Source organism: Eleginops maclovinus, chromosome 2 (assembly GCF_036324505.1).
Source record: "Eleginops maclovinus isolate JMC-PN-2008 ecotype Puerto Natales chromosome 2, JC_Emac_rtc_rv5, whole genome shotgun sequence".
Lineage (NCBI taxonomy): Eukaryota > Metazoa > Chordata > Actinopteri > Perciformes > Eleginopidae > Eleginops > Eleginops maclovinus.
Genome location: NC_086350.1, coordinates 4,488,388 through 4,505,831, shown reverse-complemented (window position 1 = coordinate 4,505,831; position 17,444 = coordinate 4,488,388). Strand labels below are relative to the sequence as shown.

General features: G+C 38.6%; 1 protein-coding gene across 3 annotated transcripts in view; it reads right to left on the bottom strand.

The window, feature by feature from the left end:
* Window positions 1-17,444, bottom strand: part of LOC134883968 (ethanolamine kinase 1-like) — a 42,926-nt gene that overhangs the window by 2,900 nt on the left and 22,582 nt on the right. For 2 of the 3 annotated variants that reach the window (XM_063912530.1, XM_063912522.1), the window contains exons 4-7: window positions 13,378-13,511; window positions 12,789-12,872; window positions 11,416-11,576; window positions 7,566-7,639 (exon numbers count right to left, since the gene is read on the bottom strand). In XM_063912530.1, the coding sequence (XP_063768600.1) occupies window positions 7,566-7,639; window positions 11,416-11,576; window positions 12,789-12,872; window positions 13,378-13,511 (453 nt within the window). Of the gene's footprint in view, window positions 1-7,565; window positions 7,640-8,033; window positions 9,767-11,415; window positions 11,577-12,788; window positions 12,873-13,377; window positions 13,512-17,444 lie in introns of those variants that run through there. The other variant, XM_063912538.1, reaches the window with a different exon arrangement.

Sequence of the window (17,444 nt, the reverse complement as noted above, 5' to 3'; positions counted from 1 at the left end):
GTCCAAGCTCATTCCCAAAGTGATGTAAGTTACGATGGTGTCCTATTAATGGTTCCCAAACACATCCAGGGTTTTTTATACTTTCCTGTAATGTGTTATATAGGTTTTTGGTGCATGTTAATGGTCTGCAAAGGCTTAAATCCCTGTGTTTCTCTCCCACACACTCCCCCCTTTGCTTGCACCGCCTCCATTGGGAATCCTTTGTTTGCTTCCAGAACAAAGTGTCATCATCACTATGTAAAACTTTGTTGGCTAAAGCTCCAACACATTGTACCTGATAGAATAAGGGGCGGGACATCTCTAAGCAGTTGACCAATCAGAAAATAATGTGTTGGCCTCAAAACTCAAAAATCTGGTGCAAACAGTCACCTTGAAATTTGAAGTTGTCCAACCTTTTTTGTTCTCACAGAAGGTCCATAGCGGTACAAAGATATGTTGTAATACAAATATAAAAATGCCCTCAATGAACTAAAGTCCATCCTCACATTTTATTTGTCCTTTTCGTCCTCAGATATTTTCCAAATGTTTCTCACACACAATAACACCTGTGAATGGAACAAAGGTAAGGCTCTTTCTATTCTCTAACATATTACTCTCAGAGTCTGAAATGTCAATAAATTCCACATTTCTTTTGGAAAAATAAATGGAATTTGAGCATCAAAGTTTCGCTTTAATAATGCAATAGCCTTTCATCTTCTCTTATCGTCTTGGGTGAAGCACAAGTTATTCAATAATATAATGTCTCGTGAATCATTCGAGAACCTGCTCTGAGTAAAGTGTTCTGTCCATTTCAAAAGGTTTTAAAAAAAAACAATTGGAATGTTTTTAGTTAAATATGAGGACATATTCTTTTGGCCAGTTTGACCGTGAGGCTGGTTGGGTGAATGGAATACCAGATCAAGGATTAATTGTTTTCAAGTGATCGGACACAGATATATTATTAGATCGGGACAACACTTAAAAGCCCAGCTACTTTCCCGAGGTTATGTATGCTTCTTTTTCTACGTTGCACTTCGAAGAAAGTTGACTATTTAAAACCACACTGATAAAAATAAGTAAAATCACACAGAGTATCAAAGGTCTGCTATAAATACGATGTAAGAAGAAGTATCGTTGGACGTCAGGTCAAAAGAAGACACTCAATAAAAACTCTTTTGGGTATGGATATTAAATAAGATCATTTGTTTTATGCTTGATTGTGACTTTGATCTTTTGAATATGAAGTTTATATCGGATTATAACAATTTGTTGTACAAAGTGAAATGCTCTTAAGCACAACGTGAGATTAGCAGATACCATCATTATGACATCATTAGGGTTGTTATCTCTAAGACTTGAAGGGTTAGGGTCCTTCCTTCCTGCAGCGGTCAGACTTTACAACCACCACGGTCCCTGCTAGACCCCCACACATAACGATAGAGACTATGACCCCCCTGCTGTCAAATTACACCAATGTGCAATGATGTAGATATTGGACATTTATTACGAACGTTACTTGTAAATTTAAATAATATAATAGTTGTTTTCATTTTAAATATTATGTGCTTACCTTCTCTAATAGTGTTTTATATTGTTGTCTCTATTTTCACTTCTGCTGTAACAATGTGACTTTCTCCTCTTTGGGACGAACAAAGCCATTCGGATTCTGAAAATGTTTTACAACTGCTCGTACGGCTCAAATAAAAGTGCATTTTTTGTATAATATAACAATAGAAAGCGTAGTTAATGTTACTATAATTACTGTATTAAATGAAAAAAGGTTTTTGATTGCATTACATGTTTGTGATATGCAACAAACGCACTTACAGATATCAAAATCGGTACGTAAATCTTAAAACACCCTCCACGAAAAAAAGGTTTGCAAATGTTAAACTGATCTGCATATGTACTAACACCTACTGAGCAAATATTAAACTGTAAATTGATGAATTTACGGTTAAATATAAAGCATCTGGGTTTTTCTTTCTTAAGATTTTGAGACAATCTTTCCGCTGATAGGTTTTTTATTATTTATTTAGATTAGCCGTTCGAAAAACGGGTTGTGGATCTGTTCACATAAATGCTATTGAGACAGATTTATCTCCTTAAAGAACACTTATTGTTATTGTTGTATGTTATTTACACGAATCAGGCTCCTCACCACCAGTACGCCTCAAATAAAGGACTCAGATATGGTATTAATATTAATGATAACCTTGTGAGATGGAGTTGAATACACAATATTGTCCGTTGTTAAACAGCAGGCCTTGCTTATAGCTCAAGGTGGGCGCCAATCTCTTTGTTAGCACAACTTGCATAACAATACAGCATCGAGTGTTGCCTCACTAAAGCGCTGAGTCTGAAAGCTGTGCCAAAACCTCAGAACTTAACTGTGAGAAAAGTGGTTTTGTATTTTTTCAAACCATATTATCAAACGCTGTGATAAATCTGATGTCTGAGTGTGCTGCTGCCCTTGGCCATTATACTATACCCTTTGAAATTAAGTGAAGTTTTTAAAAGCACAGAAACTTAGGGGTACAGAGAAGAGTTTGTCCTTTAATCAGTGCTTTACATTGAAATCCCTCAATGCCGAATCAGGTTTCTCTCTTTTTTCTCTCTCTCGCTCGCTGAGATAGAAGCAGAATTCAGACACATGCCTTTTAGTTGCTTCTACTCCATCACTCTTTACCCCGACATGTGTCTCTAGGTAAAACTGCTCTCTAATTACTGTGTGCTTCTTCCCTTATTTCTAGTTTCCTTCCTTTCACTTGCAGGTCAACTCCAGACAAAGAACTCCCACCTGTAGCTTGTTGAAATAAGTAGATAGTACATTATGTGTCCAACCTTTGCCACCGCAGAGTACTTGATGAAAATATTTTGCGGAAAAGGGAAATCACTGGTGTCGGCCTGTGAAAGGCAGCACACAGTTTTCACTTCTCTCATTGTGGTTTTGGTAATATTAAAAAATCTCTGGACCGACTTTCTTTCAAATAAATGGTGTACTACAGTGCATGATTGACAGGGAAATCCAAACCTTCACTCTGCCCTGCAAACATTAAACTTTATAGCACAATCCTCTTTTTAATTGTTAGGTAATGGACCGGAAAACCATTATTTAAAAGTCCTGGGGGAGGGATCCCTCCTCAGTTGCTCTCCCCGAGGTTTCTTCTATTTCCCCCCGTACGTTTTAATCTACTGTATGACAAAGTTTCAGAATCAGAATACCTTTATTCATCCCACAGAGGGGAAATGTACATTTGATACAGCAACAACAGAATCAAACACAGCTTAACAAAAAAAGGGGAAAAAAGCATTAAAATAAATATTAAAGATAAAAATAGAAAAACAAAAAAAGGTTGGAGCTGGAGAGGAGCCAAACCGCCGTGGAACTTTCAATGGTTCGGTTTAAAGAAGTCCTATTATGCTTTATGTGGCTTTTCCCTTTCCTGTAGTGTGTTATATAGGTCGTTGTGCATAAAATAAACCCTCATTTGCAGATATTTAATTTACTGTTCTCACCATATAGAAGTCAGTAAATGCAGTACACGCATTTTCAAGCATTTGGACTACCTATGTTGTAAACGTGGTATCTTTTTAATCTATACACAACATTTATTGCGCGTCTGTCCGTCCCGGGGGAGGGATCCCTCCTCCATTGTTTTCCCCGAGGTTTCTTCCATTTCTCCCCGTTCACTGTGGGGTTTCTTTGGAAGTGCTGTCCGATGCGAGTTAGAAAACATCTTTGATTGATTGATTGTGAAAAAGTATCATGGGGTTCTAACCTAACATGGATTAATGAAATACACAGATGAGCTAAGCAGGCATAAGTGTGTTATTTATTCTAGTGTGTTGCTCCTGCTGGTTAAAATCAGTCATATCGCCTGTGACTTAAACATGCCTGTGGTTGGGTTTATGTGTCTGTAAGTCAGCTTAACATCATTTGTTTATAAAATCTACTATGTACAATTGATAATGGGCTAAGTGTGTTGCAACAGTTCTAACAGATTGATCGTCTCCGGTAATGGTCATGACCTGGGACCTTCAGTACACTACATTCACTGGTCGCATAATAACGTACTTGTATTCTTAAGAAAGCAAAATGTCCCTAAATGTGGATTTATGGAATTTTCAAGGAAAGACCGCCTCCAAGTTATGAGTACCCGGCACTCCCTCCTCACTTTATGAGCAATGCTTTCTTAGTTGTATTTAAAAAGCACTGAAAGGCCCTCATCCACATCAACACTCTAATTTGCACCAAAAAGGTGAAAAACAATTGAACTGCAAAAAATAATTAATTGGACATTCGCTTCGTTTAACTAAGAAGTAAAAAGGGCTTCAATGTCAGCTTATCGCAAAAAGTCAAACAAACAAATCAGCGGTCATAGCACTTTTGTTCAGTCTGATCACCCGACGCACACACCCTTCATAAGTCAAATTACGCTTGAGTATACCCATTTAAAAGAACAGCAACCTTCACAGGTGATCCCATTCATCCCTGTTTGTATTGAGGCCGACACCTAAAACTGGCGTGCTTAACATTTATCATCATCACAGATGAAACTGAGATGTTTTTCTCTTTAGCAGAAGTAGGGAAAATTAACTCCCTCCAAAGCAGGTATTCTGTTTCACAATGTGCTTTTGTGCACGGTTCCCTCAATTTTGCAGTCATGCTACTCCAAACAGTGGGCCTCCTCTCCTCCTCGTTCATTTCCTCATAATAATGTCTTTGTCAAATAACGGCTCACCTTGCCAACACGTCCACAAATCTAAACCGCTGACTCGCAGACACTTTCAACACATGAATAAAATCATATAAGGAAAGTAAATATGGAGGGGGAGAGGGAGGGCGGGTTAGCATTCCCCTTGTGGCTCCCTATTGTCACATGTACATCTGTTCCTGGTTAAAGCACAAGGCCTGGGCGACGCCTGTCACTCGTTGGGAAGTCTGCAGCGATTTGGCTCAGGGGGATAACAGTGGGAGGAAACACACACACACACACACACACACACACACACACACACACACACACACACACACACACACACACACACACACACACACACACACACACACACACACACACACACACACACACATTGAGCATTTAACCGTAACTTCCTATCCCTTTCCCCCAAAAGAACTTGTTTGCCACAAAAGCATAAAGCAGCGGAGCGTTGTTTGTTCTCTCTCTCGAGTGAAGGGAAATAAAACTGCGTGGTGAAGCTAAGGTTGCGGCCGTGACAAGTAAATTATGGTTAAAGCTATTATATTATTTCAAACTAAAGCAAATGACTACAATAAATGTGAGAAAGGTCTTAAAGCAATTAACCCATAATACAAAATGTTACCAACGCTTTTCAGCACTGGCCTTTGATTAAATTAGATTAAATGTTATTCTCATTGCAAAGATAAGTAAGGCCACTAAATAAAGTTTAGCTTCTAACCAGAGTAGAAAAGGGCAAAGTAGATTAACATTTGTATAAAAAAATGTATGCAGTAAGTTATAAAGAAGCGTGGGGGAGTTATATAATACAGTACGGTTTATAATACGGTGCAAATACAGAGATAAGTATTATATGCTACTTTATGGACAGTCAAGCACAAAAGTGCCTGTTCAAAATAAGGGGAAACTTTTCTACGTTACTCTAAGGATATTCGGTGAGGTAATTCAAAAGTGCTGTGAAACTACAGTTGGTTAAATGTGTGATAGTTAAGGCTAATTACTTTCAACGGCTAGGCCTACTGACTACTTGTATTGTATTACATGCTTTGAATTATCCCTGACTCCTCAAAGGGCTGGTGATCTACTGTGGATGGTGAGTTAATCCCAAACTTGCTTGCATGCTAACCACAGATATAAAGATGCTAATGATAGCATGCCAGCGCTAGCAAAGCTGCGACGTGCTAACGCTGATCAGTCACAGTATCTACAAAAGCTCCTTGTTCCCCTGACCTCTCTTTTTCTTAGATCTATCCCTGGCATTTTGTTCTTAGGATCTGACACAATTTTAATCACCATTTAACATTAAAAACGTAGAAAAAAGAAGTTGCTGTGTAGCTAACAAGCTATGTTACTGTCAGTTAGATATTGTGCTAAACAGACTTCATTCAGCTAATTCAGGCTCCTCTTAGAGTGCAGCAAACTGAGAGATTCACAATACATTTACTGACATGCTGTTGAATATAAATCTTGGTTCTTTTATACCATTTGCACTGACAGGAAAAATGAAAGGACTTTGGCATGTTTGGAAATTAAAAGCAAGAACTAACTTGACCGTTGCCATCCAATTGTTTGGTAATCACTGCATGAATGATGAAGAGTCCTGAAAGCAGTGTTGGCAGATGGATTTAGGATACATATATGTGTGAGTGTGTGCAATGGGGGGTTAAAGATGCTTTTAAACCTGCTTCTCCAACATTACCATTGCAGGCTCATTTGAGTCTAACCCTCCAGTTAAAGAAAGGTAACCCGACCCATTCCATGCACTTTAGGACAACCTCAGCCGGCGGCTTAGAGGAGCAGACGTCTAGCAGGCGCATGTGGCCCAGCCAGGGATGAGAGACGTATATGTAAGAGAGGACCGACGGCACGGGAACAATAGTGCCTCTGTGCCACGGCACCCCTCTGGATCACATTTCCTCAGAGGTCCAGATCGAAATGAGGCAGGGGCCCTGTCGCTGATCTAGCAAGCGAGCGGAGAAAGCCACACAGAGGGGAGGGTGCCGTATGTCAATAGTGATTAGGATCACGATCACAACTGTGGCGGGTGTGGGGGCGCACAGATGAGGAAGAAGGGGAGAAAAAGTAGGGGTGAGGGGAAACATTTTGCCCTCCTGAACTTTATTGTCTGGTTAGTGGTAGTGGGGAATGTCTCCTGGACTTGTTTAAAGATAACTACGTGGATAATAAGACATTTAAAAATAAAAGAAATGTCTTAAGAGAGTCTTTGTCAAATCTAAGCCTTTCATCTTTTCATGGTTTGTGGTTTCAGAGGGAAGAAAGGCATGATATTTCACATGTAAATAGTTTAAAAGTGACATGAAGTGTGCTTGTCTTGCCTGTTTTATGCCAGATTCTGGAAACACAAAATCCAAAGAGCTGGTGGAAAAAAAATGAAATATTTCCACGGTCTAGCCTCATGTTCCCACTCCTTTATTGCAATTTCTCTGCCAATAAATTCTTTGTCAAGCAACCCTAATGAGGATCCTGTTTGTCTAAACATGGCGGTAAAATAAAGCGCGCTTTAATTCAATTCACAGGATATATGTTTCCATTCCTCCAGTAATAAAGTGATGTATGATGATGTTAAGTAATAAGGTGGTCCCATGAAATTGCACTGAGGTCATAGTTTTCTTTGTGGTTTCATACATTTCTGAATTCAACAGTTGCTGAGGCGGTGTTAATGTGATCTTGGTGCTTAATGTCAGGAGGATGTCGATTTGAATATTTTCAATTTGTAACGTTTCATTTTTGTTCAGCATTCGATGCCAGAACTACAGCGCTTTAGAAACTGGAACAACATTCGTACAAAGTGACCCTCCTACGTCTGTGGACTCAACGTTAAAAAGCATTTCAAAGACAAACCTTTCAAAGTCAAAGTCAATGGAGGAGAACCGTGATTGCAGTATGGCCCAAAGTCCCCAGAAAAAGTTGGATGCCTGGTGGAAGAGAAAGGCAAATGTTCAGTACAATACCTCATCTTGTCTTGAGAGGAATAGCGGCAACAACATGTGACGGACATGCTGTCCTCATGCACTCTTTTGATGATCCGATTAAATCTTCAAAAGCAGGCTTCTTCTTGCCCCCCTGCAGGCGGGTCACAGTGGGGGCAGATGTCAGTGTCTTCAGTGGTGTAAGGACTGTGAATTGGAGACATCTAATTGAATGACAGACCTATTGATGACATGCGGCTAGTCCATAATAATCCTTTAGGACTGGAATGTGTTTCAAAAGTGTAGGAATCTAAACTATCGGAGAAAAAGTCCAGAAGTCCCAATTAAAGACCTAAACTGTGAGTTCTGAGACTTCAACAGGTCATAATTTGCCCTTTATTAAATATAAATGTAATTAATATAGAAAGATCTTGAATCATTTATAAAATATGTATTTATTTACTCAAACTGTAACATTTCGTACTTTCATAGAACTTTTGTTCAGTTCCACAAGAGAATTCATTTTCTACGTGTTAGTCCTCTTGCTGTAGAGACATCATATTATGTTCATTCAGATTCAAATTTGTATTTTGTGCCTCTACTGTGACATGTTTGAAATGTCCCGCCCCGTAGCCTATCACATACAATATGTTGGAGCTCAAGCCCATATGGTAGTGCAAGTGTAACATAGTGATGTCACTATGTTACGGAAGTAAACAAAGTAGTCCAATGGAGCAGTTTTCGGGCAAGGGTGGAGTGTGTGGGGAATCTGCAAATCTTCCCAAATGTGTTCAGTCTTTAAAGCGATATTGTTTATGTTGTTTTGTCCAATTTATGTTATGTCTTTTCTTTATTTTGTCAATTTGATTCGTATGTCATCTCATTTCACTGACTCTCCTCCTAGTGATGTGTATAATAACTTTATTTATACAGCACTTGTCAAAACAACGTCACAAAGTGCTTTACATGGATTAAGAACAGGCCGCTCAGACGGCAACAAAACATGCGGTCAAAGATTCCCCAAACACACCCAATACAATATACAGCATTTCAATAATAGCAGCAGAAATGCAAAAAGTAAAACAAACAGAACATGGATGTCGAGTAAAACAGAGTGGTGACATCATTAGTTAACGCTTTAATAAAAAGGTGAGTTTTAAGAAGTGATTTAAAAGATCTGCCAGCCTCAGATTCTCGGGCAGGGAGTTCCACAGCTTTGACGTTTCAACTCCATACCTCTGGTACTTGCACACTTGTGAAAATATGTGTTGCTTTTTGTTCTAAATCAAACACCACAGCTGTATTTTTTTCACCAACTTCTTTTAAGCTTTGCTTCATTTGGTTGTGCTACAGAGCAGAACTGTAAAATCACACTTCAGTGACCTCCGATTTTCATCTTGTACTGTAGCTGCTCCCTTACTGCTGCATGCCAGCTGCATGCCGCTCCGTCAGAATGACAAACCTCTGTATTGAATGGTTCCCTCCTTAATGGCTTTGCTCACTTAGGCTTGCAGACTTCCATGCCTCCATAAATTTCTGTTGTTCTCCACCCTTATTGTAAATCTTCTTGGTAGGACCACTAATAGCAAGTCCTAATAAGATCCAGACGGGCCTCTGTTCTGCGGCCCACTGATATAATCACATTTTTATTTGATAATCAAATAAAGGGTGGAATGAAATACTTGAAGAGCAATGTGCGGTTTTCCCTTGGCTTGATTCCCCTCGCTGGCAGATTTTCATCTCTAATCTCTGCCTTGAGTTGGCTAGGGAGATTGAGCGTGTTTCCATTATGATTAATAACCGCTCTCCATTAAGGCCGCATTACTCTAACACTAAGCAGAGAGCGTCGGTGACAGGGAGCCATTGAGAAAAATGGAGATGAGAGACGTGCGGGCAAAGTGACATCACAGAGCCTTAGCTTCAGCCTCGACATCCCGGGGGGTTCCCTGCGGAGGAGGCGAGTTGTAAAGACCCCACTGCGTCTTGGCACCGTTTGCCAGGGATTAAGATACGAGAGGCAGCTTCACGCCGCACAGATTTGGCGACGGGCCAGGCTTTGTCGATGCAACACAGCTTCCTTCAGCGCAGACTGGTTTCCTCTTGAGTATTCATCTGCATTCAACTGAGACTGAACTATAGTGAGAATTCAATGTAGTTTGATTATTCCAAGCAATTACCAAGGGATGTTAATGGGATACAAAAGGATCAAATGAAATCTCATACAATTCCATTTTTATTTAAAACACCACGACTATTAAAAAGGCATCGTGATCATTAGCTTTGTGTTGGAAGTTTTCAAAAACAATATCATGTGATTTTGCCAGATGTGAACCAAATCATTTTACTTTAACCTGGCAAATAAATTGTGCAACATTTTGTGGGAAAACTTTCATTGTGCTACTTGTGATATAGTATATATATTTTAATTTGCATATAATACGAATTCTAAAAAGTCAAAAAATAGTGACAAAAATCCCCCAAATCCAAGAGCCTGAGGGACTTAAATGTATGTTCTTCAGTAAAAACTGCCAACAAACCTAAATAATTTGTATGCACAAAAGATATATTTTAATTAGAAGTTGTTTTTATTTTTAATGCATTTTTTAATTTAGAAAATGTCAGAAAAATTGGACACAAAGTTTCCCATTGCCTTAATCTAGGGGGATATATCATAGACAAAACTGTCCAAAACCCTAAATCATTAAACAACTAAATAAAGCCTGAAAGCTGGAATTTATTCCATAAAATATATTTCAAAATGAATACAATAATTCATTATCAAAAATTAATATACTTACACTTATCCATTTAATTCAGCTTTAAATTGAATCCTTTTTTTTTTTACATTTATTTAATGTCTTTAGTTTTGTGGGAAAGTAAAACCAGCAGAGATTACGTGGATATAAGGGAAGTTCTGTCCTCCATGTAGTGGGGAAAATGGCGCTATTTGTGGATATTTTTCAACTGAGATCTTTCGGCTCCATTCCTTGACATTATGAAAAATTGACCAAGTGATTTTCTCCGTTATCAGGCTCAGTATCTCTCATTTTGACACACGGCTTGTCAAAATGAATTGAACTTGAAACTTGGCTTGTTAAGCGCTGGTGATCAGGAGTCCTCCTCGGTTTGTCATAGAAAATCTGATTTCAATCAAGATGATGTTATCGCCTCTCTCCCTCCATTCCAGGCTTTATTTCTTTTCCCCGCTCCCATTTCCCCCTTTCTGTTTTTTGGCCGAGGCACGAGTTATTTAAAAAAAGTAATATGCTTCCTCATCATTTCTGGGCTATTTCAGAAGACATTCACACCACCCTCCAAAATTGGTCAGGACAATTCTGCATATTGTGTTGAGCTGTGAAAGCACTTTTAGACAGATAGCCCACTTGAGCCACCAAAGATTGAAAATTGTGGTTATAATAAAAATAATTTTGGCTGCTGTCTTTCATTTTTCCCTGCGGCGGTTTCTAATCAACTCAGACGGAGTCCATCAAACTTTGAGCAGTGGTGGGTCATCCGTGGATCGGTTTCTTTGGGGATTTTTTTTGCTCTTCATAAGAGCTGGAAAAGTAAATTGTTAAACTGTGATGGTGAGGTGTGGCCACCCTGTCATTCCAGAGGTCTGCACACATATGGATATTGTTGAAATGCACACACTAATCTCATAATATTGACATGTTTCAGACTCCAAGAACTTAAAAAAAGGAAATAGCCACTGAGAGTTTTCCAAAGTCTTTCCAAAGTGTTGAGGCACTACATAGTGACACATTTCAGCAGACACTCACCAGGGAGAATTTGCAGACTTGAATGTAGAGCTGCGTAACTTCTGCCTCTGTCACAGTGACCTCACGTCCTGTGCTCTGCTTGTAACTCTGCAGATAGGCCGTCAGCCAATCCCGCTGCAGCTCCCGGCTCGGGTACCGGCTGTAGTTCACATCGTTCACACCTCCGACACAAAACACACGTTAGAGGAGCTACTGTGGGGTTACATTTCAACACAGTGCCTTGAATATTTTAGAAGATTTGCCAGAGAGCTACATCACCTCAACTCTCCTGTCAACACTTAATTCTACATGAAATACTCGTCCCAATCTGTGTACTAAAACATATATACAGTTAGATAAAAGATGCAGGGGAGCCTTCACTTGAATATCCAAAACCTTAGTGAGCTTAGGAAGAAATAAGGAATCCAAATAATGATCATTTATTCTCTTTAAAACTCATTTTTGCAATTAATCCGTATGTTTGGAAATGTAAAATTGTGATGTTTCTGTACATGGTTTAATGTAAGGATTGTTATTAATGACTGTACTAGTTTTTCCCTCGAGTTTGAGTTTGAAGTTTAAGGACAATAATCTCAAAGTTACTCCGAAATAAACTTGTGCTCTTACTCAAACTGCAATCATATTTACTTTAATACTGCTTGCAAATAGTTTATCAGTAATTATAGTCCATTAAAATATGGCCCTTTTTATTTTTAGATTTATACTTTCATTAATATTTACAGATACAATTTTCATGCAGGACTTTAACAGAGTATTTTTAACTCCTGGAAATGTCCTGAATATCTACTCTACCTCTGCATATATTAAATTGTAGTGAGGTCTGCATGAAAGAAAGATAATTGCCTCTGTATTAAAAGGAAATGAAAACAGGATTTGATGTTGCCAATAAAATAAATCTCCAGTGCATAAAGCGTTTTGTGACATTTGGCTTATTCCAGCCACAGTTTGGCATCGTGATAATTCAGAGGTTTTGAACACAGCTATATTTCACATGATTTCACTCACAATCGTTTAACAGTTGGCACGTGTTGACATGAAAGCTGTCACAATATGCTTCGTCAAAACTGTCTAAAAACGATGAATTGATGATTGTTCCACAAAGGTTCGAATCAACCCTGTCTGTGACACAGCTGGTACATCAAAGCGGCGTTTATCACCGCACAGAAGAAACACACTTGAATGCAGCAAATTTGTCTTGGCAGCATCAGAAGGAGGACAGTTTCATGGTGCATAATGGCAGAAAGATAAAGTGATATCACCCTGGACTGTGATTCTGCATACCACTTTACTCAATACTCCACATTAGGAGACATTATATGTGCTGACCATGAGACAGATCTGGGGGTAAATTGAACTTCTTTTCACAGACCTACCGGCAAATTCATTGAAGTGATTGCCAATATCGAAGGCCTGGTAGTTGTAATCGGCGTATTCGTAGTCAATGAATTTCACCATACCTGATGGAGGAAGGAGAGGTGGGAGAAGCAGCAGTTACCACGACAACATGACGAACACATCTCAGGTAAAACCGACGCCTCTCCCTCCCTTTTTTTATTCAAATTACAGAACCTTGTGTGAGTCAAAGGAAAAGCGAGTCTCTTTTGACTGAGCGTCACCCCGGGGGTCCTTGTAAAATATGTGAGAGAAATAAAAAATCATAATAAAAGGGTACTAATAATAAGGGTATTTAATAAGGTGGGAACACATTTTCAGTGGCACAAAGGAGGGAAAAATAAAGGGAAGAGGTATGAAGACGATGCTTTATTACGAATGGATGAAAAGAAACCCATTCATGTTCGGATTCTTCAACCACAGAGCTACAATTAAAGACTTTAACATTTATTCTCAGCAGTAATTAGCTGCTTTTATTTCTTCTGATTAATAGAAATCTCCTACATGTTTAAAAAGATACATTTTGAATTCAGCACTACGGTGTTCCCAGGTGTCAGGGCAGATGCTCACCCTCCTTGTGGTTGTAGATGATGTTTTTAGTCAGAAGGTCGTTGTGGCAGAGGACCGTCGGGGAGTCGATCTGCGAGAGGTGTCTCTTCAGCGACTCCATTTCAGCTGACAAAGTCTCAAAGCTGGGCACGGGACTGTAAGGGGTGAAAAAAAACCACTGAAATGACTTTAATTTCTCCGGAAATGGAGAAGGCAAGAATGTCTGAGGGGGGATTCATGACAGAGGGGCGTCTTTGATTCATACTGGAGGTTCAACATTCATAGTTATAACCTTAGCCAGGGTGGGATGTTTTATACAAAGGCTGACAAATATTCCACCAGTGAGTTTTGTTGTAACAAAGCAGCTGTTTCACACAATGCATCCTTATTTAGAAAATATACAACGCAGTCAGTGAGAATTACTAACCTCTGAGATAATGCAGCTTTATGTGTACAATTTCCCAAACATTTATTAACGGGGACAAAGTAAAAGTGTTAACTCTGAGATTTGATTCAGACTTCTGTTATCTGACCTATTTAGAATATTGAGATTTAAGCCAGAATTCTAACTTTTTTTCAGAAATTCTGAAAAAAGTCTGAATTCTAAGACTAAAGAAAAAGTCTGAATTAATAAAAGAGACAAAAAATGTTGTAGTCAAAATGTTTTCTCAAAATCTGTCCTTTCTTTCTCAGAGTTCTCACTTTTCTCAGAATTTTCACTTTCTCTCAGAACTCCAACTTTTGTTTTGATCTTCAGAATTCCGACCCTTTCTTGTCAGCATTCCCGTTTTTTTCTCAGAATTCTACCTGTTCAGAAAAATGAGTTTTAAGTCAGGATTCCGACATTTTTCTAGGAATTCTGTAAAAAAGTCTGAACTCTAAGATTATAGAAATAGTCTGAATTCTTTAATGACACAAAAGCGTGAATGCTGAGAAAAAAAATCTGAATGATTTAATCTGTATTTATTGAGAAAACATTTAATCAAGGTAAAAACTATGAGAAAAGTCTGAATTTTCCCTTTTTAGAATTCTGGGATTTAAGTCAGAACTTAATCCTATTCTGTAATTAATAACAAACACAAGAAGCAAAAAGAAAATAACACTGATGAAATACTTAAATTAAATTGGAGTTTCAAGTTTCTCAAATTTGCATTTAACTTCAGAAGTTGAGCATGTACATGGACAGATTCAGAAGTAATATTGAAGAACTTCTGAAGTAATAAAAGGCTTGTTAAAGATGATAGGAAGAAAACAAGTTATGCTAAATGGCTTGAGTAAAAAAGACATTTCAAGCATGCCTTATTATGAAGTTGTAGCATCATGTTTTTCTTCATACTGTTATTGTAAAAGTTCAATGTAACCCAGAATGTCTCCTCACACATGGTGACTCACCTGCCTTCAAGAATTGTTCACCCTTAAAGAATTTTCAATTGTTTGTATTCAGCCGAGTGTCCTGTTGTCGAATGGTAATGCTGTTTCAAAGCATTCTCAGCCAAACAAAGACCTCTTGTTAAAACCCGAGGATTTCATAAAAAAAGCCATGGTTCTTGAAATATTGGCCTTCACAAATCGTAATGGGTTGATGGAGTTTTTTGAACATTTGAGAAAGTGTTATATAAAGAAAGTTTGTAAAGAGCGGCTAAATGGAAAAATCGGAACAAAGCCCCAGACAGAAAAAGTAAGACTTTTATGAACCAGTTATCAGAGAGAACTTACTTTGTGGTTTACTTTGCATTATGTCCTTTAAAGCAGCGTTTATGTTGGATGAATTTCCCTTGAAAGACCAAAGATTAGACTAAAAGAAGTAATCCATAAAAGATGGCACTTTGAATTAACTCGAATGGATTGTTTTTATCTTAAAGGGATATTTTCAGCCTCATAAAAACCCCAAAACGACTGAAAGAGACTCGTAACAGATGGAACTACTGGACCAAAGTAAAAAAGTATATCATTTCAAATGGGCTAATGAACGATTGTGTATTAATATGGATGGATTCAGGGCGGTGGTGGCAAAGTCCACAGCGACTTGGCCTGGGAACTGCAAGGTCACCAGTTCAAGTTCCGAAATACCACGTGATACCGTGGTGTCCCTGAGCAAGGCACCGTTCCCTACACTGCTCCCCGGGCGCTGTACATAATGGCAGCCCACTGCTTCTAAAACTAGGATGGGTCAAATGCAGAGATTTTGAAAAGTTCCCCTCCGAAGTCAAACTGTTTTCTCAGAATCTGTTATTTTCTTCAGAATTCCCATTTTTCTTTTTTCTTCAGTATTCCGACATTTTCTCGGAATTCCCACTTTTTTGTAAATTCCCACATTTTCTCAGAATCCCCACTTTTTTCTCAGAATCCTGAAAATCTAATCACAGAAAACGAAAGAAAAAATTCACTTCAGATCTCAAACATTTTACATGTGGCCCTAGTCCTCTTCTGTACACAAAATAAACGGGTTACTGTGTTCGCTGAAAGAGTGCAGACACAGAAGATCAACTTTGTCCCAAAGTAAAACTTTTTTTTTGGAGCAACATGTTTGTAAACTGAAGCAGTTGGAGGTTCTTCATTGAGAGGTTACATGTCTTGTTTTCACTCAGTTGATTACTCGATATCTCAGAGAAGGCACTGGTGTCTTTGTGTGAAAAGCACCTGGAAGAAGTGCTGCGTCAGCATCCGTCTTCTAATGAATTTTCGAGTTTCCTTTTTCAGTCATCAGGCCACGATAAGAGGGTAATTTAAACAGTGTAATTTAAACACTACCTATTTATCCAAGGGGGAACAAACAGATGCTCCGGTATTATATACACTTGTAGACATAATTTAGTGAGGCCTGTTAGGAACGCACAATAAAAGCAGAGGAGCAGAGCCTTGTTTACAGAGGTGACACAGAGGCTCTTATACAACTTCTCCAGAACGTCCTCAACAAGCAGAGGTGAAAGTAACTAATACATTTGTACTTAAGTACTTTTGAAAGGCTTTACTTGAGTATTTTTGTTTTATGCTGCTTCTACTCCATAACAATTTGGAGGCAAATGTTTTTACTCACTATTTATTTGACAACAGTATTTTCCAGTTACTTTGCAGGTTGCAATACAACAATTAAAGATTCTGCTTTTGGGGGTTTTCCCTTTCCTCTAGTGTATTGTATAGGTTTTCTGTGCATGTAAATGGTCTGCAAGGGCTAAAATCCCAAAGTTCCCTCTAGAGGGAGTTTCTCTCCAACACATTCCCTCCCCCTGCCTGAAATAATTATTTTTGTATTTTTGGAACCCTTAATCGTCCCACATTCTGCATTTGACCCGCAGTGTAGGGAACGGTGCCTTGCTCAGGGACACCACTGTAGCACTTGGTGTTTTGGGGGACTTGAACTGGTGACCTTCCAGTTCCCAGGCCAAGTCCCTATGGAATTTGTCACCCCTATTGGACTCCTTTGTTTACTTCAGGGACATAGTGACATCACTACATAACAGTTGCGCTTCTTCAGGCAAGCGCTCAAATGCATTGTACGTGATAGGCTAAGGGGCGGGACATCCTGAAGCGGTTGGCCAATCACAGCAGAGCCGGCCAGCTAACCAATCAGAGCAGACTGGGCTCTGGTTTCAGACAGAGGGTGAAACGATTAGATGGATAGAAATACATTTTTTGAAGATAATACTTCTGCCTTTTTACTTGAGTAACATTTTGAAAACTGGACAGTGTTTCTACCCTGTGGTATTACCTAAATAAAATATCTTAGTATCTTTACCAAGGTGATTTTTCCATTCTCAGTCCTCCTTCTGTAGAAAAGATGAAATTAATAAAAATCGTTGAAATCTAAACAGTTATTCAATAGAAGCAAGTGTGCAAAAATAGATTACATTTTTTGTAAAGGTGATTGATTTTGGATCTTTTTGAATCGCATTTAAATCATTATTAACAGAAATAGTGCAAATACTGTAAATCTTAAATCCAAATAGCATTTCCACGGCCAGGAATATAGCTGTCAGAGTGTTTGATTCACATCTCCTCCCTATGAAATCTTTCTGTTATTCCAAATCGACCCCCTCTGACATGCATAATTTATCTCCCTCCTCTCTAATGTGAATTAAAAACACACA